This window comes from Crocuta crocuta, unplaced genomic scaffold (assembly GCF_008692635.1).
Source record: "Crocuta crocuta isolate KB4526 unplaced genomic scaffold, BGI_CrCroc_1.0 scaffold3, whole genome shotgun sequence".
In the NCBI taxonomy this organism is placed as follows: Eukaryota; Metazoa; Chordata; class Mammalia; order Carnivora; family Hyaenidae; genus Crocuta; species Crocuta crocuta.
The window spans coordinates 8,933,352-8,956,343 of NW_027529934.1; the positions used below are offsets into that span (position 1 = coordinate 8,933,352).

Consider the following 22,992-nt stretch of genomic DNA (forward strand, 5'->3'; position numbering starts at 1 on the left):
GGAGAGACTCCTATTTCTCCACAGACCTGTCTAAACTAGTGGCTTCTTTCCTGCCTTCAGAATCCTGAGTCATCTGAAGGACAGGGGAGGCTTGGGTGCGGAGCCAGAGCCTATGAGCTTCCCAAGGAGACTGGCTCTCCTCCCCACCTCCTGTCCCCAGTCATGGGCAGATTCAGGGGCTCAGGTTCATGGTCACTAAACAGAGGTCTGTGGCCAACAAGTATCATTTGGGATACCAAGCAATGAAGAGCAATGTATTCTGATAAGGCTCGAATGAATGAATGAATGAATGAAACCTGGGATAGAAGCAGGTCTCGTACACCTCATACCTGGTAATCTCATGGTTAGGAACTGAACACCCTAAAATAGAGTACTTCCAGGCAAACTCCAGATGGCAGAACTTTCTAGTAGAGTAAGTAGGACTCCTCCTGTACCCCATCCTGAAAGTAAGACCTTCCTTTTCTAGACCCTGAGATCCAACCATCCTCAAACAAGGCCAATGGAATAATCCACTGAGTTAGTCACTAGTTTTGTGCTCCTTACATCCCCTCCACCCAGCCCAATCCTATTTCTAGCAGAGAACCAGACCCTTTACCAGACCCGGCTCTCTAATTTGCAGAGCAGAAAACAATGTTTTGCAGTCAGTGGATTTAAACTCACTAAAAAGATTTCTCTAGATATCCCAAGGAGGAGAGAAAATCGGAAAGATTCCTTTAGAATAGAAAGAATTCTGCCGTTCTCTGCCCACCACACCCCCACTTCTAGAAAGAAGCTAGAGATCTGTGAGAGCCACTCCCTCCTCCCTGCTTCCTCCTGGGGCAAAACCTCAGAAGAAAATGGGGCCTGGTCATCATCGGTAGGTGGGACCCAGCACTGGACTTCCAGACTCAGCCATGAGCCCTGCAAAATGCCACCATCTTCAAGTGACCACAAAGGTCCAGACAGGGACGATGTCTGTGGGGAACCTGGTGAACTAATGTTCATGTTCAGGGCCCACAGAAGCCTTTCAGATTCTGCTAATCAGTAATAACTGAGACTAACTTCCCATCAACCCTGTGGAATAGATTTGGACTTGAATTTTAATTTGATTTAAATAAATCCGAGGTGATATTTCTAGCACACCTCTTTTGTGGGTTGAGATTCACACTCGTTATGCAAGGAAACAGCTCCTTGATTTGTATTTATTTTTTGCCTCTACCCCAGGTGCCATGAGTCTAAGGATTGGCTGTGGGTTAAATTAGAGGAGCGAGGACTTGGCTGAGAGAGGATGGGGAGGTAGAGCCCTAGGCTCCAGAAAGCCTTCTGGAGTGCTTTGGGTGCTTTGAGCACCCAAATCCCTGCTTCCTATGCTGTGGACTAGAATTCTTACCACGTGACAGCAAAGATGTGGACTCTGGCTGGCCCCCTTGTTGTGCCCTCTGGGAGTAGCCACTCTGGCTGCTCTGGGTCTTCAGAGTCCCCAACCAAGGGAGAACACAGTTGAATAAGTAAAGGTCTTGCTCCACCTTCACGGTCACATTCCCAGTAAATCAACAGCAGTTGGTTTCTCTAATTTTTTGTCTTAACCAACATGTCATTTCAGCACCAGGGCCCAATGGGAAGAGGAGAGACATGGGGCTCCTTCTCTTGGTCTTCAAACGTCAGATCTGACGACCACGAGAGCAGCCATTTTGGAGAGAAGTCAGAGGACCTGAAATCGGCGATCTAACTGGGAGGAGCAGAGAGGGACTGGCTGGGCTTCCAGGGCCCCAAATGCCGTAAGTTTCAGGCTCCACAAAGCCTGGGCCTGCCCCCGAGACGGGGCCCTAGAGATTCCCTGCTCATGTCAGCGGCCCTTCAGGCTGCCCCCAGTCACCCAGTTCACCCTACAGGAATGCCCAGGCCTCCCCAATGGATGCACCCCCCTGCAGCTGCCCGGATGTGCCTAGATTCTTGAAAGAGCTCTGCTGAGATCTGTACACAACTTGGGCCACATGACTGTTTACTTTCGCAGCACCTTGTGAAGTACAGAGGAAAGTAAAAGTTAATTAAGCCACTTAATCCAGAACTGAAAGGAGGTTTGGAATGTCCCCTCCAAGAAATCCGGGTCCAGGGGTGGAGCTGAAAGGCCCACACAGTGTAATTCACCTCCGGGAAACTCTCCCTCCCCTCCTGTTCCTCCCACAGCACTTGCCTGGAATATCTGTGTGGATGTCTATGAGGCTCTTTAGGCAAATTTGCTTATGTTTGTTGCATGTAGCTGTGTGTCAGGCAGTAGGCTAGGCACTTTTAGATACACAATCTCATTTAATTTTCCCCAAATCCTATGAGGTAGGCACTATTATTACACCCATTTTAGAGCTGGGAAAAACTGGAGCTCAAAATAGATTTTGTCACGAGCCATGTTGGAATAGAACTAGAATCTCGAGTCTGGTCTTGAATGTTCCCTCTCTTTTCCAGAGATATATATACCTGCACATGAACAATTTCATAGGTATATGTCTTGCCACCTGATACTTAGCGGTAGGGACTGTGTTGCATATTTAAAAAAATGCTGGAATGTGATAGATAACATTCTGTAGATTTACAGATTTAAAAAACACAACCAAGTTGTACTGTGATGTTAACTTTGATAATATTTTGTAATATGTGCATATCTCAGATCATTGCGTTGTACATCTTAAACTAATACCATGTTACATATCAGTTCTATCTCAATAAAACTGGAAAAAACTGATGCCCCAAGAGCCGAGTGCTTTGCATGGGGTCACGCAACAAGTTAATAAAGAAAGCGCCGGGTCTGGAATTACTGCCTTGAGAATCCAGCTTGCACAGGGCTCTGGAATTGAGAGCTAGCAATAGCTCAGGCTATTCAATGAATGAATCAGCAGAAGAACAAGAACGAATGTACATATGAAGGCTGAGTAACTAATGAATTAGCTGGTTTATGGCCATCACCATCAGATCTGGCAACAAAAGAAGTCGATTCAGCTTCTAAGTGGCACAAGTTTAACTCCCTGTTTCCCTCTATCCCCAGTCAATTGCCAGAAGGATCCTACTGACCTTTTGCCATTCACGCCTCCCCTCCTGACCCCTTTTTTCTTGTTGAGGGAATTCTAGGGTGGTATTTACTACCCCTTCAAAAGGAATCAAAGGAAAACAAAACACAAGGCAATCTCAAAGGGATAAAGGCTTTTTAAAATCCCTTCCTCCCCCAACTACTGCCTCTGCCACACACACACACACACACACACACACACACACACACACACACACACTCAAGTACTGCTTGGAGAAGGTATTCTGTGACTGATTGCTTTCTTCCCAGGGGCGTTAAGGAGCAAGCATGAGGAGGAGCGAGTGTAAGAATACAGTCAGAGATAAAGCCTGGGGTAGGTGAGAATTTTCTCCCATAGTGGTGTGAATGGTGGTCCTTCTGGGAGCTCGAGGAGATGGGAAACTCAGGTTGGGGTGGGGGTGGGGAGGGGAGGCGGTAGGGAGGAGGGAAGAGCAGAGGCCGAAACCCAGTGCACCCTCCCCACCCTTCCCGCGGCAGCTGTGTGCGGTGCTGCCCTAGCACTGCTACTCACATCTGCCTCATTCCAGAGCCCCGGGATGCAGAAGGACTCCAGCAGGTCGCTGCCACACAGCAGCAAGATCCGCAGCTCTGGGGAGGGGAACAAAGTTTGCAAAGGGTAAATGGAGACTCCCAGCCTTTCCCCTGAGAAATACAGAAGTCAGCGATTTCTGGGGCTCCAACCCACCCTCCCCCCTCGGCTCTTCCAGGCTCTCCGGCACCACGGGGTGTACAGTGCAGAAGCCTTTGCCTGCCACTCCCCCGGGCTCATTTACAGACCACTCTTGTCCCCCGTGGGAGGAGTTACCCATTCAGGCAGGGTCTCAGTTTGCCGGGTGCTGAGGGGTTTCTGGAGACGCAGGTCTTTCTGTGCTAAACCAGGATGGCCGGTCATCCTAACAGGGATGGAACCAGCTCTGTACCTTATCCAAGGTCGAAGGGGCGCTCTCTTTTGCTCCATATCGAACTCCAGTGTCAACAGAGCTCGGCTTCTCTGCCGCTGTGCATTATGCAGGCTTTGTCTTTCATCACAAATGCCAACACGATGGGGTCTGAGGGAACACTGAGTGTGTACCCATGCGGTAGCTGAATGAATCAGATGTCCTCTCTTTACGGGGCCACCGTCCTCAGCAAAGGGCTTGAGAAGCGAAGGCTCAGCCCATCCCTGCCCCCCTCCCAGGTGGACTTTCCTGCTTATCTCTTTGCCTTCCCTCCTAAAGTATCCCAGCAAGGCTCACCAACACGGGCAGCAAACTAACCTTGAGCAATGGGGAGAAAAGAATCCTGAGATTCTCAGAACACTTGAGGGAGGGAGAGACCTCCGCCAGGGTGTGACTCAGTGTGGAGTGTTTCGTTCCTAGGCCTCCTGGGCCCTCCAAGAAGAGGCCGCGGCCCTGGACACCTTGCCTGAAACCGTGAGACAGCCCTGCTCCTAGCCTTCCAGAAACCACTGCTTCCCTGGACCCTGAGGCTGAGAGACGCCTGGTAGGGCTGCCTGCCTTTGACCCCACAGTCTGCTCGGGGACCTGACAAGGACTTTCAGAAGGTGAACTTGTCCCCGCTGCAGGAGTCTCCAGATGGTACAAAAAAGAAAGGCTGCTGAGCTGATGACAGTGCCAGTATCTCATTGTCCCACGGTGCAGCCCATCCCCGGGGGGGTCTTAACTCCTAAATATTCCTGCAGCCTCTCCTTTCCTCTTCTCCAAGCCAGCCTGTAGCCCAATCATCCGCTTATGTGCAGGGACCTTAATTCGTCTCCCATCCCCACAGCCTGCCAGAATGACCTGCACACAGTAGGCACTCAGGATGTACTGAGTAAGTGAACAGCAGACAAGCCGACCACAGAGGCCATGCAGACAAGCTGCTAAGAGCCTTCCGGGCAGACTGGGGCGGCTGTGCTGACAATCATGGCCTTTGTTTTTGCAGCATGGGGGTCCTGGGGAAAGTGCTTGTCCCAGTCACTGGTGTCTCCCTCCTTCCATGTTATGCCATGGGATTTCCAACTCCCTGTCTGGGGAGATGAACCAGCTTTCGCAAGGCTGGGAGGAGCCAGACTCGGCTCATTCCTGGGATCCTATTTTTCCCCCATGCCTCATTTGGAACCACTGAGTTCCAGGGCAGTCCTCTGCTGGAAGAGAAAGAAGCTGCAGCTCTATAACCCTGATTGCCTAAAATTTCAGTCAGGTGGCATTGTCTGGAGGAAGTGGCTCTCTCCATGTCTGTGGTTCTGAATGGCAGGGGTGGGGGGAGCTGAACTTGGCTGTCAAATGGGGGAGAGGGGTGTGCTCCTGGGATCAGGTGCTCAGAGGGCAGAAACGCCATCGAACATCCTACAATGCACATGGCAGCCCCCACAACACAGAACCGTTTGTTTCCAAATGTCAATGGTCCTCAGTTGAGAAGGCCTGCTCTACAGCCACAGAAATGAATCTCTCTTCTATTCCCAAGCCAGGAACCAAACTTTCCCGCTTGAGTATAATGTNCAGGCGCCCCTGGATTTTTTTTTTTTTTTTTTTTTAAGCCAAACCACAGACCGGTAAAAAGTGGGGCCTCCACCTTTTCTTGCAGGACCAGAACAGATGCGTTTGTCACAGACCAGAGGCCCTAGCGGAGCTTGGGGTCCCACATATGGCCGCTGGGGGGCAGCAGCGATTTCTCCTGGTTTATTGTGTGAGGTGAATGCGCCCGTTTTCAGCCCACAAAGCCTTTGGTCTGGGGCAGCCCCCAGGAGCAGAACATGGAAATGAAGCCCTATGTGCTACCTGAGCTAAGAGAAAAGTGGCCTTTTCTTTCTCGTGAGGTGCGAGGGGATTTCAGAAAGGGGACTCGTGAGCCACAGGGCGCTCCCAGGACAGCAGTCTGGAGGCAGAGCAGCCTCCTCCCACCTCCTCCCTGCTCCACCTTCCTCCCCAGCTCACCCCCTCCAGGGATCCAGAGCCAGGAGGCGAGATCAGCACTGTCCCGCCACCCTCCCTTCCCAGGAATCCTGGCTATGTGAAGCCCAGGCCCTGGGGCCCTTTCCAGCTCCCTGCACACTGAGGCAAGGGCCACCTGTATCACAGCAGGCCCTGAATCTGTCCTGACGGCTGTGGCCACCCAGCTTTTCTTTCTTGGAAAGAAGAGTGAGATGGGCTAAGGCTGGCCCTGACCCCCACAAGGCTGCAGTGAGGTCAGGAGCTTGAGGGGGCTGGCCACGCAGCTCACTGTGCAAATAACCTTCTGCGCTGCCTCTCTGCAGCACTGGGAGCTCCCGGCACACTAGCCCTGGGTGCGGCGAAAGCGCCAAAGTGGCGGCTGAAGCTGGACACCATCAGTTCTTTCTGGAACAAGGAGCCAGAGAAACATACATTGAATACAGTTAAAAGTCTAGAGATTGCTCTGAGCTTGGCTGCTCAAGAAGGCTTCCCCAGGGGGCGCCTGGGTGGGTGGCTCAGTCGGTTAAGCGTCCGACTTCGGCTCAGGTCATGATCTCACAGCTGGTGAGTTTGAGCCCCGCATCAGGTTCTGTGCTGACAGCTCAGAGCCCGGAGCCTGCTTCGGATTCTGTGTGTATGTGTGTCTCTCTCTCTGCCCCTTCCCCACTCATACTCTGTCTCTGTCTCTTTCTCAAAAACAAATAAACATTAAAAATTTAAAAAAATAAAAATAAAAGGCTTCCCCGGGAAGGTAGCTCTCGGGCTGGAGTGGAAATGCAGGAGGAGTCAGGGGTGCAAGACTGTGCTCTCCTCCTTGCTTCGGGGGTGTTTGGGGCTTGTGTGGCCTCTTTTTAAGACCGTGAAGTGCTGGTAAATAAAGGCCATTAAAATACAGAAAATACTTCAGAAGCAAGGCGCTTTGAATAGCTGCTATCTTTGTTGTTCATACAATTTATTCACTAATGAATATAATTTAATTTTTGGTACTGGCTGCATTTAACAACCAGTTTGCCCAATTCCTGAAACTCTTAGAAATGGTTCTAACAAAACAGTAGGCACTAACTCAGGTACGCTGCTCCCCAGATCAGAGGACGTGACCCCTAGAGGCCCTTGAAACTGATGTCACATCTGCTGGGCCTGCGGGAGGGGAACCTGACGCTCCAGGCACAATGTTAGGCTCCCAAGGTCACGGCAGGAGCGCCTGACCCTCAGCCCTAGACAGAGGAACACCAGGAAGGGATGGCTTCGAGGATCTTCGCGGCTGGTCGGTTGTGTCTGCTGGACACCAGGCTGCCCCTCCTGCTAGAGCACCAAGCATCCCAGTTGTCACTGACCCTCCCTGTCCCCTGGTACTGTACCAACACCAGCTCCGTCCAAGCACCTGTCTGTTCCTTCCTCAGCCTCACACACTTGTGTCTCTCACCCACTCTGGAACCTTGGAAAGAATTCAGTTTTCCGGGTTCCTCCTCAGGGTTACGCAGGACTCAGCTCCTTCCCACCGACGGGTCAGCTCCTTCCCATCTGACAGCTCGGTGTAGCCGCCACCCCACCTTGGTCTGGCCTTGGGCCCACACACCCCTGCCCTCATACAGACAGTGGATGCCTTAACCTCTACCCGAGACTGGGGGGTGGGGGGGAGGGTGTGGAGGTGGCTCTCAACCTCCTCTGCTCCTTGCCCCCCAAGCTCACAAAATCAAGAAGAAGATAAGGAAGACAGGGGAGCTCTTCTGTCTCCTGCAATGTCACGGACAAAAGAGCAGCCTCTCTGGCTGGAACTGAAGCTTAACGTCCACATAGTTCGGATGAGGGAGAGGAGGCTCTGAAGGCAAAATTGCCAACCCGTCCAGTCACCCACCCTGGGGGCTGGCCAGATGGGAGATAACCAAAAGCATGATCTGGCTTGGAACAGTCATTCGGAGAGGAGACCATACTGCAAACAGAACCCTGGGGATTCCAGCCTCTCCCCTCCCCCATTCTGCCCCCGTGGAGGCAGGAGGCTCGGAGTGTTCACGCCTTTCCAGCCGCACTTACCAATCTCCTCGTACCGCATCACCGTGCCCAGATTGGCATTCTCGTCTAGGGAGGAAAGAGGGACGGAGAAGCATTAGGGAACGGACTTAAAGCTGCGCAGCACACGGTCCACCCAGGGGCCTCCTCAGGAGTATGTGGGTTGGGATGGAGTAGGTGGGGGTAAGGGCCCATTGCCCCCTGCGTGGGGGGCCTCTGAGTCCAGTGAATGGAGAGAAGTCCAGCCTAATATGGAGAGGGGGCATCTCCTCACAGTCCAGGGCAGGGATTCACGTCCCTGACACTTTAAGAATTAGCTTCTCTGGGGGAAGCCAATGACGAACACAAACCCGCTCATGCTGAGCACCTTCTGTTTCTTTATTTTAGGGAGGTAGTTCACAAAAGCAATGTCCTCTAAACCTCAGGAGACAGCTTTCAGAGTCACAAGGAGGTGGCCCTCTCTCCTTAGAGAGGTTCAAAGAACAAGCAAGACTGAGCACGTTGAGATTTGTCATGTGGCAGATACAGCAAATGCCCGTGGAAGACAAGAAAGAGACTTTGACCTGTGCTCTTAAGTGTGCAATGCATGGAAGTTCACGGTGCGCACTGAACAACAGAGGTGTCACCTTGGTCCCCTGTCTCCTTTCCTCCTCTGCCATCCTTTAGTTCCTTTTCAAGATGCCAGAAAACGGAAACCTCAGGAGTGGCAGAAATCAGCCCCAAAGAGTCAAAAGAATGAGGTCTGGGCCTTCAGCTCTTCTGCAGAGTTGGACTGGGGGACGCTGAAAGAGCCCCACGGACTTCGGATATTCTCATCCCTGCTGAGTCCTCGAGGGAACAGCCAGAAACAGAAAATTAAAGAACGATCGTGTGTGTTCGTAGCTTATCGGCAAGAGCGCAGGCCCTGCGGGAGCTGGGAAGACCTGACGGGGGAGTCCGGGCCCTGGAAACTCTTCGGCATGTGGCTTCATTCTGTGTGGGAGATGCGAAATGAGTATATCCCTGATATACTGAGTCTCCCCACAGCCCGAGGCCAGGTGGGTCACATGTCTGGGTTTCCCCTAACTGCCCTGGACGGCAGGCCTGGGGACATTCCTGTTTGCCACTGTTTTCTCTCCATCACTGCTTTATAAATGGTCATCCCGCGGCAGGTGCGGGGAGGTGTCTGCGGAATGAATGAAGGGAGGGGGCCCAGAAGAGACAGGACCGGGAAGGAAGGTCCTTACTCCCTTACCCACAAAGGTGAAGCGCTCCACCGGCGGGCGGACACAGCAGATCCGGCTTAGGCTTTCTCCCACCTTCCCCAGGATCTTGGCTACGGGAGAGAGCAAGACAACAGGGACAGAGGGAGAGAACCACTCACAACTTACAGCCCAGCGCTTGGGTCACTTAAACAACAGGGTTGCACTGGAGGGGGGCAGGGGTCGGGCGGTGGGAGGCAGGAGGGTAGAGACAAAGAACAGAAATATGACAGCAAACATTCCTTCTCATTTGCAGTCCAAGGCACAGTCATCTTCAGCCTAGACTGGAATCTATTTTCTGCTCATGTTTATTATTCCATGTTGAAAAGTTGGAAAACATAGAAGAGGAAAATAAAAAACACCCATAACCCCACCCCTGAAGATAACCACCACTAACATATTGGTATATTATTATTTCCTTTCCTCCCTTAACAAATATATATATTCTGCAGCTATGTTTGCATGAATTGGATCATAGTCTGCATTTAAAAGGCATAGAGGCTACTGGCTTTTTTCATTTTTTAATATGAGCCTTGGCCTTCATTCCTTCCCATGAAGACAGACTTTATAATAATCAAACATCCCACTCTGGCTGAGAGGGATCTGGTTTTGGATGATCTTGCTGGGCTGTAATCCAGAAAATTCTTCTGAGCCCCCACATGAGACCTATGAAATTTTGGCTCTTTGTGGCTACCCTGTTTGTAACAGACTAATAACATAACAGCTATGCTCTCTAGGCTTGAAAAGTGATACCAGGATCTATCTCTTTCAATTGGTCTGGTAAAAATATACATATATATTAGAAAAAAAACATGGACCTTGGGATCAGATAGTCCTGAATATGAATTCTGGCTCTTTTACTTTTGAGCTGTGTGACCTTTGGTAAACCACTCACCCTCTCTGAATCTCAGCTTTCTCTTGGTGAATGGGAACATAATCTCTATATCCCAGAATTACTGCATTCAATGAGAATCTGTGGAAAGCACTGAACGTTGTCCAGGCCTACAGTAACAGGTGTTGAGTAAATGTTGAAGCCCTTGCTCTCTGCCACTGAAGAGGTGGCTAAGAGAGTGGGATTCTGAACTCAGACCCTGGGTCTGACTCCTAGTCCGGCTACCTCCTCACTGTGCGACCTTGGGCAAGATCCTCAATCCCCTTAGAAAAGGCAGAGAAAAATGCTGCCTTTTGTATCTTTAATTCCCAGTCAAGGCAATTATATTTATATTTAAATGCGGGGGGTGGGTGGGGAATGCACACCACCCACCCTGTCTCCCTGGGTCTCTCTCTCATTGTGACTATTTCTCTCTGATGCTCTATTTTAAGGATCAGGACATCCTCATCACCTTGTTAAAAATACAAATTCTTCTCCCCCTCCCAGACCTAATAAATCAAATTCTGGGGAAGGGCCTAGTGATGTGGACTTCAGCAAGCCCTCCAGGTGCTTCTGAAGTTTGAGAACCACAGCTCCACATCCATGTCCCCCTACCTGCAGTAGGCTTGGTGGACACATTGCTGTTCTGGTAAATGGGCTGAGGGGTCTCATTTTGGGGCTGTCCGATCACAGGCGTCATGGAGGGTGTGTTGACATTGGAGAGGATGCAGCCAGTCACCCGCTGGAGAAAGGGAGAGGTGCAAGGTCAGTGTCATTAGCCAAGCTACTTACGAAAAGCATTTCCTGATTATCTCCCAATGCTCATCTGCTCCTCTGTTCCAGGGAGGCCACTCGGGGCTGAGGAGAGCATGGTGGTGGTGTGAGGGTGGGTTCTAGACCCAGCCGCACCGCCGGGTTGCAGCAGGCTGGCCAGAGGCAGGACAGCCCCGTGCTGCAAAAGCATGGGATGTGCTGTTGCACAGACACTGGTTCAGGTTTGAGCTCTACCCTCTCTTGGATACGTGACCTTGGATAGTTAACTTCTCTTGAACCTCAGCTCAAGAGCTGACCATGGACCGGCCACATAGCTGCCTTTCCGGGTTGTGGGATAATTAACACACGTGAGCGTTTGCAAAGCATTTGCCTACGGAGGATTTGGCCCACGGCAGCCGATGTCGTAACCTCTGGTGTAACGTGCCTACCTGCTCTCCCCGCCTGCTTCGCGGGGCTCAAATGAGGTCATGTCTGCAACAGGGCCATGTGAGCCTGGGAAACGTCAGAAGGACACCAGCACTATCACCACCTGCCGCCTCCCCAGGCCAGAGCTGCGGATGAGGGGGCCGAGCCAGCGAGCCGTGCCAGGCGGAGCAGGCTGTGTTTGTGTTGCAGGAAGAGGGGGCGGGGCTCTGGGCACCCTTGCGCTCCCTGCCAGTGTGAATACACATTCCAGAGCCAAACGGAAATTCTGAGTGTATTCGCCATTGTCCTGTGTTATCTGGCCCACTGCTTCCCTCTGGTGCCGCAGAGCAGAGAGCCTGAGAGCTGATAAGGCAGCATTTTTCACAGCTGACCCAGAAGCACCCCCCCTTCCCCGCTGTGGGGGGGAGGGCCTTTGGCTGGGCAGCTGAGAAACAAAGGATGGGTTTTCAATCTGTTTAGCTTCACAAGGGCCATTGCTGATTCAAGGCCCCTTCCCTAAAGCCCATCACTCTGCATTACAGAGTCCTGAGGCCAGAGGAGCCCCAGGGCCCCAGGGCCCCAGGGCCGCGGTGACCCTTAGAAGGGGCCCCTTCCACACAAGCAGGGCAGCTCGGGGTCCTTCAGAGCCCCGGAAGGGCCAACATTTATTTTGTGGGGTGACCTGTCCCTTCTGTCGTGCTCCCGACAGGAGGAGGTCACAGCAGCACCCAGTCACGTGTGGGAGCCAGCTGAGGCCAGGACAGCAGGGTCTCCCCCTCCTGCTGTGTGGGATTCTCTGCCCAGCGGCGGCTGGCGGAGTGGAAGGGCCAGCCTGCCTCCTTTTCAGTATTATTTCACCTCCAGAAGAGAAAAGGCCCCATTCTCATTGAATAACTGGTCTGGTAGCTGAAGAGTTTCTTCCTCCCGCCGCCCCGCACCGGTCGGCCCGATGGACTCATTCTAGGTGGGAGAAGACCAGGACCGGCCGCAAGCCACGTGCTGCCCTCATCAGCCCTCCGGGCTCCTCGGGGGCCTTTCCGAGCACAGCCTTGAGTCACCTGGGAAGCACGCCCTGCGCCAGCCTCTCCAACAGGAACTCGGCCCGAGGCTAGAACTAGAGAGCTGGGGACTTACCAGCTCCCGCTCCAAGGCGGGGCTTACATTCTCTGCCCACCTGTGCCCGTCACTGCAACAGCTGGGAACTCCTGGCCTCTGGGTGTGTGTAACAAAGGGAGGGTTCTGGAAGGCCAGGCATTTAGACGGCAAAATAGCAGCCAGGCTTCCTGGCTGGTAGAGCCAGGTCTCAGGCATGTGTGCAGGGTCCCCAATTCCTCCATTCCATCATGGAGCCTGAGGCTCTTGTATGACTAGAAGGAGCACAGCCCCCCAGCTGCCCCCGCCCCGAGCTGCCATTTAGTGTGAGAAATAAACTTATGCGAAACCACTAAGCTTTTAAGAATGTTTGTTACCACAGTATATCTTAGCCTATCCTGACTGATACACCCTTCTACAGTAAGACGCGATGTCTTTTCTTCCTGCTGTTGTTGAGACCCTCACAGAGGAGCAAATCAGGGCCACCCTGTCTCTTTCAAGGGGACCGGAAGAGACTCAGGATGTGCGTGAAGGGTTCTGAAAATAGAAGGAAGGGAACGTGGGTTTTCTTCAAGTCCGAGAGGGACAAATCTAATAGATGGAGCAACAGTCAGCTGGACCCTTTCCCTCCTCCTCTGACTCCTAACTCCCCGGCTGGTCAGGAGCCCTAAACTCCAGCACTATTAAAAGGAAGGACAGCTGCATGGTTGGTGGAGTGTGAGGCGATCGGGGCTTGCTGACAGCTCCGCAAGGAGAAGGATCTGGCCGCCACTGACAGAAAACACAGGTGGACAGAGGTGCTCCCTGAGTCAGAAGAATGCCCCCTGGGCTGTGGTTTGGGGCTGGGGAGGGCATGGCGGCCATACCAGCAGAGGTGAGCGGGGTCCATTGCATCTTGGCCGGTCAGGCTTCTACGGATGGCACTGCTCTTCATCCATCAATGGGCTGGCATTGATCTGGGAGGGTGCTTTCTGCATATCTGGCCAGTGCTGCTGGCTGGCTGGGGACTCATTCTAACCTGGCAATCGGCTCTTCAGTCCCTACAACCTGGGCACAAGCCACTGGGCAGCAGCTGTGTGTCCCCAGATAGGTTGGCTCACCTCTCTGTGCTTCTTTTTTTATCCATTAATATTACACGAGTCAGGACACTGTCTGCCTTGAAGTCTTCCCACTGGGGTCTCCTTAATCTCACTTTGGGTTTGCTGTCGGAAGATGGAAACCACCCCGATTCATACTGAGCAGGGGAAGCATGATGGGGCAGGGAGCAGGCTCTGGTGATGCTTGGGTTCCAAATTCGCTGCCCTCCTTCCTGCTGCTCAGGGCCTGGCTTCCCCCATGGCTGGCTGGGAAGCAGGAAACTGAACCAGGTCAGTAGGCCAGCAGCAGCACCCTGACCCAGCCCGCCTGGCTTCGGGGGCCACCCGCCCCTCGCCAGCCCGGCTCACCTTCATGAGGTCCCGATGATGTTCCAACACACTGCAGGTTGTCTGCCAGGTGTCCTGATAGCACTCCCACGGGTCCACCCTGCCAGAACCAGAAAGAAGTTTCCCTGGGTTTCCGTTCTCAACGCTCTTTCCTTAATAGTTCCTTCCAGAGACTGCAGCTCGGGCCGCCTAGCAGACCGGATCACATCGTGTGCTTAGTTCCCAAATTGGAACAAATGTGGGCTTGGAACACCTTCCTAGCCCTCAGCTTCCCCCTCTGTAAAACCAGAGGAGTAGGGGGCTTTGGGAAAGCTGTGTTGTCTTTTGGCGCTCACTTTCCCCACCTGTAAAATCACTACCTTAACTCTCTTATGGGGTTGTTGGAAGGTCCCGGTGAGTTTTATCTACAAAGCGTCTCGCTGTCATGCTCATCCGCAAGATGGAAATTCTCCTCTGGGCCTTCTAGGGTTGTGATCAGGATTCAAAGCCAGGCTCTCATCGAGTGGAGGCTGTAGATACCTGAGTTGGGGGATCGGGCCCTGTCTGCCTCCCTGTGCAGGTGGGGGCCTCACGGGCATGGAGGGGGCCAGTCAGACTGAGCGGCACAGACCCCACGCTGGTCCAGCCCTCCTGTACGCGAGGATGTGAAATGAGCAGGGATCCAGCCTCAGACTGGTGCAGCATTCGGGCTTAATTGCCAACTTAATGAACTGCTAAATTGGGATATTTCGCAAACATTTCCTTAGCAGTTGAGCATTCCCTGCCCACCTCCCCCCAGGCCCATGCACCTAAGCTTCCCAGCAGTAAGATCTCACTAACTGAAAACCGCTGAGACTCAGCTGGTGTATCAGGCTCCCGTCCCGCTGACCACCGCCTCCCCTGAGACAGGCAGACACCAGACTGGCCAAGGCTGGGGGCCCCGCCCTTATCTCTAGAGCTACCTGAGCCTCACTAGTGATCTCAGTTCTTGGAACTCTGCCTTTCCTTTCCCCAAGTGCCTAGAGCAGCGCGGTGCAGGCCGGAAGTGCGGGGTGAATACTCCATGAATGAATGAGGCAATTATTTCAGGGTCTTCTAATCACATCCAAACAGGATCGACCTCCTGCCCAGTATTTTCCCCACTGGACCCCACTTTCTCCAGGAGATCAGGAGCCACAATGTGAAAAGGCCTCGCTTCTATCCCTGACTTGACGACAGATGTGCAGTACACACTCAAACCCCTCGACTTCTCCGGGCCGGTCTCTCACCAGAGAGAAGGCAGCTGTCTCCCTACCTAAACTACATCTTCGGGGATGACATAGTCTATAAAGGACAAGTGTTTTTCTCACACAAATCACTGCACACAAATGGCAAGGATCACTATTTAATTATTATTGTCACTTCCTTTCGCTGCGCTTCTTCTAGCCCAGCCCATCTCTTCCCTCTCATTCTGAGGTCAGCCTCCCTTCATTTCCCTCCTTTCAGGGAAACCTCTAGGTGCTGCCTGTTTTTTCCGGGGGGAGGGGGGTTATAGTACAAATGGTATGCCATTATTTTTTTTTAATGCCATTTTCTCATGCAAATGATAACCATAGGAACTTTGGGGAGTGTAAATAGCATAACTAGTGGAGGCTCCCTTTAATTACACTGCAAGCCGGTAACCGTGTCTGTCATCTTGGTGAGAACTGTGCGCCAAAGAGGAGGGAAAGGCCTTGAGCGCCGGCTGGCAGTGGCTGGCAGTGCCTCTGTGCCGAGGTCAGCCTGGAGCCTAGGGAACCCGAGTTCTAGAAGAAGAAATAGCCAGGGCCCTAAGAGGTGGAGTTCACAGGAAGCAACTGGGGAGGAAAGCGAAGAGGCGTTTCGGATCTCCTGGCCAGGCCTCACCCCAAATACGATGATGCTTCCGGAATACTCCTGGATCCAAAAGTCCCAGGCCAGAACAACTGAAGTTTCCCTCCTCAGTTTGGTGGGCGCTATGGCTTGGTTAAAACAGAGCTCTCAGGTGGACCATCTCTGACAGTCCCCGCTAGGGGACTAACGTCTGGCCTGGCCTCCCCACCCTTGTGGGGTCCAAATGGCTGAGGGACTCCTCCTCTTTCTGCACTCACCCCCAGGGAGGCCCAGGGCCACCCACGTGATCCACACACACCAGGCCAGCCCTACCTGATCCAGTCGGAATTCTGGACGGCCAGCTGACACATGATGAGACGATGCCGGCTCGACACCAGGCCCTGGGGAGCAACAGAACAATCACTGGGAGGTTGGCTCCACTCCCCAAGCCGCCCTTGAGACGCCATCCCAAGCTGGCGCGTTATTCAAGGGCAGCCATTTGTCAGTGGTGACAGGGAAGGAGGGTGCGGCCCCCCTGCAAGTCCATCTGCCGCAGAAACACACACGAAGGGGCGGAGGGGAAAGAAAAGGGGATGGAGGGCGCGGAAGTCCATCAGCCTGACCGGGTCAGGAGGTGGGCCTCTCGGATGAAGTAGCCAACTCGTGCCCAGCACAGGGATGAGACTGAACCCCACAAGCACTGCCTTGCCTCAAGGCTCAAGCTGGCTGGTCGGCAACCTCCCCAGAGCCCACCACGGTGTATCTGGGGACGGAGGGGGATGGAAATGCAGGAGGGCCCCTTGATTTTCTGGGACACGTGGCAGCTGGGAGCGGCAAGGAAAGGAATTTTAAACCTGATCGTAAGAGGCATAGATAGGCCTTTTCCTCCTAAAATCCGGGCAAGACTTGCCCAGCCCATCACCAGCTGCCAGTTTGGCACACGTGCCAAGTCACACTTGGCCCCCAGCGGGTGCGCCTGCTCCGCTGCTAATGAGTGCTGACTGGGCCTGGCGCTGCGCTCAGTCACCAGGCTTGGGCATGGGCAGCTGTTCCTGCCAGCTGCTGCCCGGCACCCAGCCGCCCAGGTCTGACTGCGGTCCAGGGACGGGAGCAGGACGCCAACTATCGGGCATCCTGTGTTTCTGGGGAGTGAAGCGGAGATGGCAGCGAAGGTAGCAGGAGCCATTAGGTCAGAAAGGGAGGGCGATGGAGGAGCCCACCTGTTTTCCATAGGAGTCGTGGACAGGAGAGACAATGCCACCAATCACAATAAACCTTCCCGTTTTGTGCAGATAATCCCTGGCTCTTTCTAATGAAGAGAAGAAAACCACATGTTATAAAGAGGAAAGGTGTGGATTAAAGGTGATCATTAAAATCAATATATCGCCTCTCTTTAGGGCTTAGGTCCTTATGGCTTTCTTGCCATTTAAATGGAAAGTGACAGGGGTGCCCGGGTGGCTCAGTCCGTTAAGCATCCGACTTCGGCTCAGGTCATGATCTCGCGGTTCGTGGGTTTGAGCCCCGTGTTGGGCTCTGTGCTGACAGCTAGCTCAGAGCCTGGAACCTGTTTCAGATTCTGTGTCTCCCTCTCTCTCTGACCCTCCCCTGCTCGCTCGCTCTCTCTCTCTCTCAGAAATCAGCAAAACATTTAAAATAGTTAAATGGAAAGTGACTATTTTCAAAGTTATGTTGGTGATTCAAAAAGGTTATAGGGCCAGACTCTAGCCCCCAAAGCAAAAGACTTTACAACTCCAGGGATTCATCCCGTTGCAAATGTCCTCTGCTGGGCGAGTGCATAGCTTAGAGGGATTTAGGACGACCACCTCACTCACTGAAAGCCACTCCAGGGACAGATTGGAATTTACACCTGTGATCACTTGCAGAAATTCCAAGGGGCGCCTGGGTGGCTTAGTCGGTTAAGTGTCCAACTTTCGCTTAGNGCAGAAAGAGGTAACTGCCACCACCTTCTTACAATATGAAAGGTCGGCTGATTGCCTCATCTCAGAAGAGAAAAACCAAAAAAAAAAAAAACCAAACTTAAAAGGCCTTCTACATAATTAGGGAGAATTAACAGGAAAGCCATCATTATAGTTGATTGAGAAAACTTCAGTCACCAAAAAGCCTTTTTGCCTCTGGAAGGAATTCGTGATGCTGCCTTTTCAAATTTACCAGACAACCCCAATTTCATTTCCACGAGAGTATCTAGAAAACCAGGAAGGGGATGACAATTTTGGTTCTTACTTCCAAAGGGGTTCAGCGTGAAGACCCAACAGGGTTAGGTTGAGCTTGTACCGCTGAGGAAATGTGGTGTGAATTTATTTGACAGGTGAGGGACTAAGGGGATCTTGGCTGGCGAGGCAGGCTGTGTAGCTTACAAGCAAGTTTCCAGGATTTCCTTGTTGGCTCTCTTACAACTTAAAAATAATTCTCATCACATTTGCCTTTTTTCTTTCAATGTGAAATCTCTTAGTTTCATAAAAAAAAAAGGACTTTATTCTTTAGCACAGCTTTGAATTTAAAGAATAATTGAGCAGATAGTATGCAGAGTTCTATATACTCAGCCTGCACCTTCTTATCTTCCCCCAACACGGTTTTCCCTATTAGTAATATCTTGGGTAAGTGCAGTACATTTGTTATACTTGATGAGTCCACACTGATGCATTATTATTAATTAACTATAGGCCATAGTGTCCTTGAAGAGATACTCTGTGTTTTAGCGACTTTGGGTTTTGACAAATGCATAATGACATGTATTCACCATTGCAGGTGCATAGAGAATCGCTTCCCTACACTCAAAGTCCACGATGCTCCACCTGTTCCTCCTCCTCACCCCACCCCACCCCACAGCCACTGGTAACCACTGATCTTTTTATCATTTCTCTATTTTTGCCTTTTCCAAAACACCAAGCAGTTGGGATCCTACACATTGTAGCCTCTTCAGACTGCCTTCTTTCACTTGACAGTATGCTTTTAAGGTTCCTCCATGTAGTTCAGTGGCTTGATAACTCATTGTTTTCATTGCTGAATAGTATCCTATTATCTGGATGTAACACAATTTGTTTATCCATTTGTACCATCTGTTTATCCATTCACCAATTGAAGGACATCTTGGTTGCTTCCAGTTTTCTCTGATAGTGAAAAAGAAGGGATATAACCTTCACGTGCAGGTTTTTGCACGGACATGGCTTTCAATTTGATTGGGTAAATATCTAGAGTGCAATGGCTGGATCATGTGGTAAGAGTATTTATTATTCTCCAAAGGTTCACAATAATGAAGAAACAGACGCCTATCTTGACGGATCCAATGAGAGGGAAACTGGGTGAGTTCTATAGCTGTGGCTTTCAAAGTTCTTGCTGTAGTACTCCCACAGTAAGAAATAGATTTTATATCCTGACATAATACATACTCATGTATCGGTATAATTAACTGAAACAAATTTATTACAATACCGTTAACTATAGCAATGCACACTAACATTTTCTATGTATTCTATTCTAGCAATCATAAATTTAAATGAGAAAGCTGATCAGAACCTATTATTGTGTGGCAACCTATAGTTTGAACAACTTGTGCTGATGTTGAGATGTTAAGGACAGGGAGAAAAGGGACAGGAGAGATTGTTTGCCTTTCCAAAGCACTCACTCTAGCCAAATGGTTTAGCCTTACCCACTATGCTGGTCTATAGGAGGCCTGGTAGAGGTGAGGGTGAGGGAGCGGTACTATTCACCAAGCAAGTTGCAAACTTCAGGAGGCCCTGAAAGCCAGGCCAAGGGCTACAACTTTTACGCCAGTGATTGCTATTTGGTCAACAATATTCCTTGGACCACCTACACTGGAATCCTCAGGAAGAGGTTATTAAAATGTAGATTTCTGGGTCTTAGACCAGAGTTATTGAATCAAAATCTCTGGGGTTAGGACTTAAGAGTCTACATTTTCAATTAGTGTGCCCAGGTGATTCTTCCATTCTCTGAAATTTGAGAACCATAGACGTATATAGACCACAACCATAAAGTTGAGAAGTATAGACAATAGAGAATCACGGAAGACTATTAAACAGGGAAGTGACGTGCTCTGAGCTGGAAGACCATTCATTCGCAGAAGGGAGAGTGAAGGTGATGAAAAATCATATCTTAAACAAGACAGTCATTCCTAGTGGGAAATTTGGGGTCAGGTAATGAGAGATGGAGGAGGGAGAGGACCCACTGAATCTTCCCAGAGGAGGCCCAGGAAACACAAAAAGCAGGATTTCCTTCTCTCTTCAGACATTTTTGTTCACTTTGCTTCTGGGGCTTTGCCGATGGAGGTGTCAATACATGTGTCCTCAATCTTGTAGACTGTAACTTTATGATTATACTAATAGTACTAGGTTTTATACTCTGCAATTCACTAGTTGCCTGATTATCCCCTAACTTGAATGTAATGTCTAGCAAGATAGAACTGGCAAGCAAGCTAAATACAAGTGGCCAAGAATAGATACGATTAGTCTCTTTCCTTGTTTCTCAAAGAGATTCCAAATGCCTGAAAAGTCTGCCTAGTGACATCTAATGTGGTTTTGTGGAAACAACACTGAGCTTGGAATCAGAAGACGTCTAGATCTTGGGTAAGCCACTTCATCTCTTTGAGCCTTGGGCGTCCATATCTGTAAAATGCCTTCTTTGCAAGGTTGCTATGAAAATCAAGTCAAATCCTGACTATAAAGGTGCTTAATACCCACATGGTTTCGCTGGGGAATTCTATTAAACATTTAAAGAAAAATTAAAAACAAAGCTACCGATAGATCTAATAAAACATGCTAACTGCAGTTGATAACTAAAATGGTTTTAGCCCCCAGTTTAAATGTGTGTGTGTCTGTGTATTTCCCACACAACAAAGCAATTCCCAGACCCTAGCAGGTATCCTACAATCCAACTCAATTCTGACACTATCTACCTAGAGATAGTACCCGTCCCCATAGGTTAAAGGTTCAGTCCTATAAGACGGCCTCCTCCCCTTCAGATGCCAAATTGCAAGGCCAGGTTGTCACCTATACTTCTGACCAACTGGCTATAAATCAGGGGTTCCCACGGCCACCTCCTTGGGTTTGGTTAATCTGCTCCAGAAGCTCACAGAACTCAGAAGCTCATTTACTCACTCAATGTATTACAAAGGACATTAAAGAACACAAATCAACAGCCAGATGAAAAGATACAGAGGGCAGGGTCCCAAACAAAGGAGCCTCTGCCTTTGCAGAGTTTGGGGCCTCCTGGTGTTTAGGATCCAGCATTAAGGTATGTGGAAGCACTCTGGTTCCCCAAACTAGAAGCTCTCCTAATGCCCCCCTTTTGGGGATTTTATGGAGGCTTCATTACATGGGCGTAATTGATTGACTCAATCACCAATGGCTAATGAGTTAATCTCAACCCAAGTCATCTCCCCAGAAATCAGGCGGTGGGACTGAAAGTTCCAACCTTCTGTTTAGAGCTGGATCCCCTGGCCATGAGTCTCCATCCTTAGGTGGTTTCCAAGAGTCGCTTCATTAACATAACCCTAGTAGTGGTGGAGGGGGGTTTGTTATGAATAACAAGACCACCATTTCACCTTTATGGTTCTAAAGCATTTTCAGGAACTGAGAAAAAGAGACCAAATATTATAACACAATATGCTCTTCTTCCTCTTATTTCAAAGGCTTTGAGAGCTGTGGACCAGGAACTGTGGATGACGACCAGATATACGCTTTTTATAAATCACAACATCTCAATAACGTATTGTATAATTGAAATTTGCTGAGAGAGTAGAACTAAAATGTCCTCACACACACAAAACATAACAATGTGAAGCGATGGATGTGTTAATGAACTAGATGCGTAGAGTCCTTTCACAATGTCTATGTCTATCAAATCACCGCAGTGTACCCTTTAAATATCTTAAATTTTATATGCCAATTATACCTCAGTAAAGCTGAAATTTTAAAAATGAAACAAGTCTAGTTTCTTGCAGAAAATAGGAAAAAGAGGAACACTTTCCAATTTATTTCAAGAAGCCAATATTACTGATATCAAAACCAAAAAGAGCACAAAATATGTAAAAATCATTAGCAAAATTTAGCAAATAGAATCCAGCTATACATAGAAAGAATAATACACCATGACCAATTGACATGTATTCCAAGCATGATGTTTCAATATTTGAAAAATAATTTAATGTGATTCCCCAAATTAACAATATAAAAAAGAAAATTCACATGATTATATCAATTGATGCAGAAAAAGCAGTTGACAAAATTCATTCATGATAAAAACTCAGAATATGAGGAATAGAAGGGAACTTCCTCAACATCAGGAACATCCTTAAAAACCTTAAAAGCAAATGTCATACTTAATGGCAATAGATGGAATACTTTCTCCCTAAAATCAGGAACCAAGGCAAGGACATCTGCTCTCACCATTGCTATTCAATATAGTACTTGAAGGCAAGAAAAAGAAAAGGCATAGAGATCAAAAAGAAAAAAACTATCTGTATTTGCATATGGCATAAAAGTCTAAGAAGTCCTGAGAAATCTACAAAGAAATTCTAAGAATTAATAAATAGTTCAGTAAGACCATAAGACACAAGATCAATATCAGAAAGTTAATTGTATTTTTTTAGGCTAGGAACAAACATGTGGAAACTGAAATTAAAAACACAAGACCACTTATAACCACAAAAAAGAAATACTTAATTATACATATAATAAAGCATATACAGAACTTCTATGTTAAGAACTCCAACATGCTGATTAAAAAAAAATCAAGGAAGATCTAAATAAATGTAGAAACACACCATGTTTATGGATTAGAAGACATAACATAGTAAGATATTATCTCTAAACAAATATATAAATAAAATGCACTTCCTGTCAAAATTCCTGCAAGATTTTTTCTTGTGTAAATACAGACAAGATAATTCTAAAATGTATATGGAAAGGGAAAGGAACTAGAATAGTTAAAACTTTTTTTAATGAGAAAATGGGGAAATCAATCTCTCCAAATTTTAAGTCTTTTTATATAGCTATAGTAATCAAGACTGTGAGGTATTGGCAGAGAGGCAGACACATAAATCAATGAAACAGAATACAGTCTAGAAATAGCCCCACATACGTATGGCCAACTGTATTTTGACAAAGGTGTAAAAATAATTCAATAAAGGAAGGATGGTCTTTTCAACAAATGGTGCCGGAAGAACTGGACAGCCAAAGACAAAAATAAACAACAATAAAAAAAAAAAAACCCTAAGTCAACCTAAATCTCTTACCCTATAGAAAGTTAATTCAAACTGGATCATACATTTAAATTACGTAGAACAGAAAATTTTAGATGAAAATGTCAGGGAAAATCTTTGGGCCCGCGGCTTGATGAAAACTCAGGCATGATGCTAAAAACA

General features: G+C 49.3%; 1 protein-coding gene across 1 annotated transcript in view; it reads right to left on the reverse strand.

Moving 5' to 3' along the window:
- The window catches only part of NMNAT2 (nicotinamide nucleotide adenylyltransferase 2), a 145,306-nt gene that overhangs the window by 16,074 nt on the left and 106,240 nt on the right, over window positions 1-22,992 (reverse strand). The window contains exons 2-8 of the mRNA XM_077763243.1: window positions 16,814-16,902; window positions 15,927-15,994; window positions 13,806-13,884; window positions 10,705-10,831; window positions 9,212-9,292; window positions 8,002-8,046; window positions 3,570-3,646 (exon numbers count right to left, since the gene is read on the reverse strand). Coding sequence (XP_077619369.1) covers window positions 3,570-3,646; window positions 8,002-8,046; window positions 9,212-9,292; window positions 10,705-10,831; window positions 13,806-13,884; window positions 15,927-15,994; window positions 16,814-16,902 — 566 coding nt within the window. The remainder of the gene's footprint in view (window positions 1-3,569; window positions 3,647-8,001; window positions 8,047-9,211; window positions 9,293-10,704; window positions 10,832-13,805; window positions 13,885-15,926; window positions 15,995-16,813; window positions 16,903-22,992) is intronic.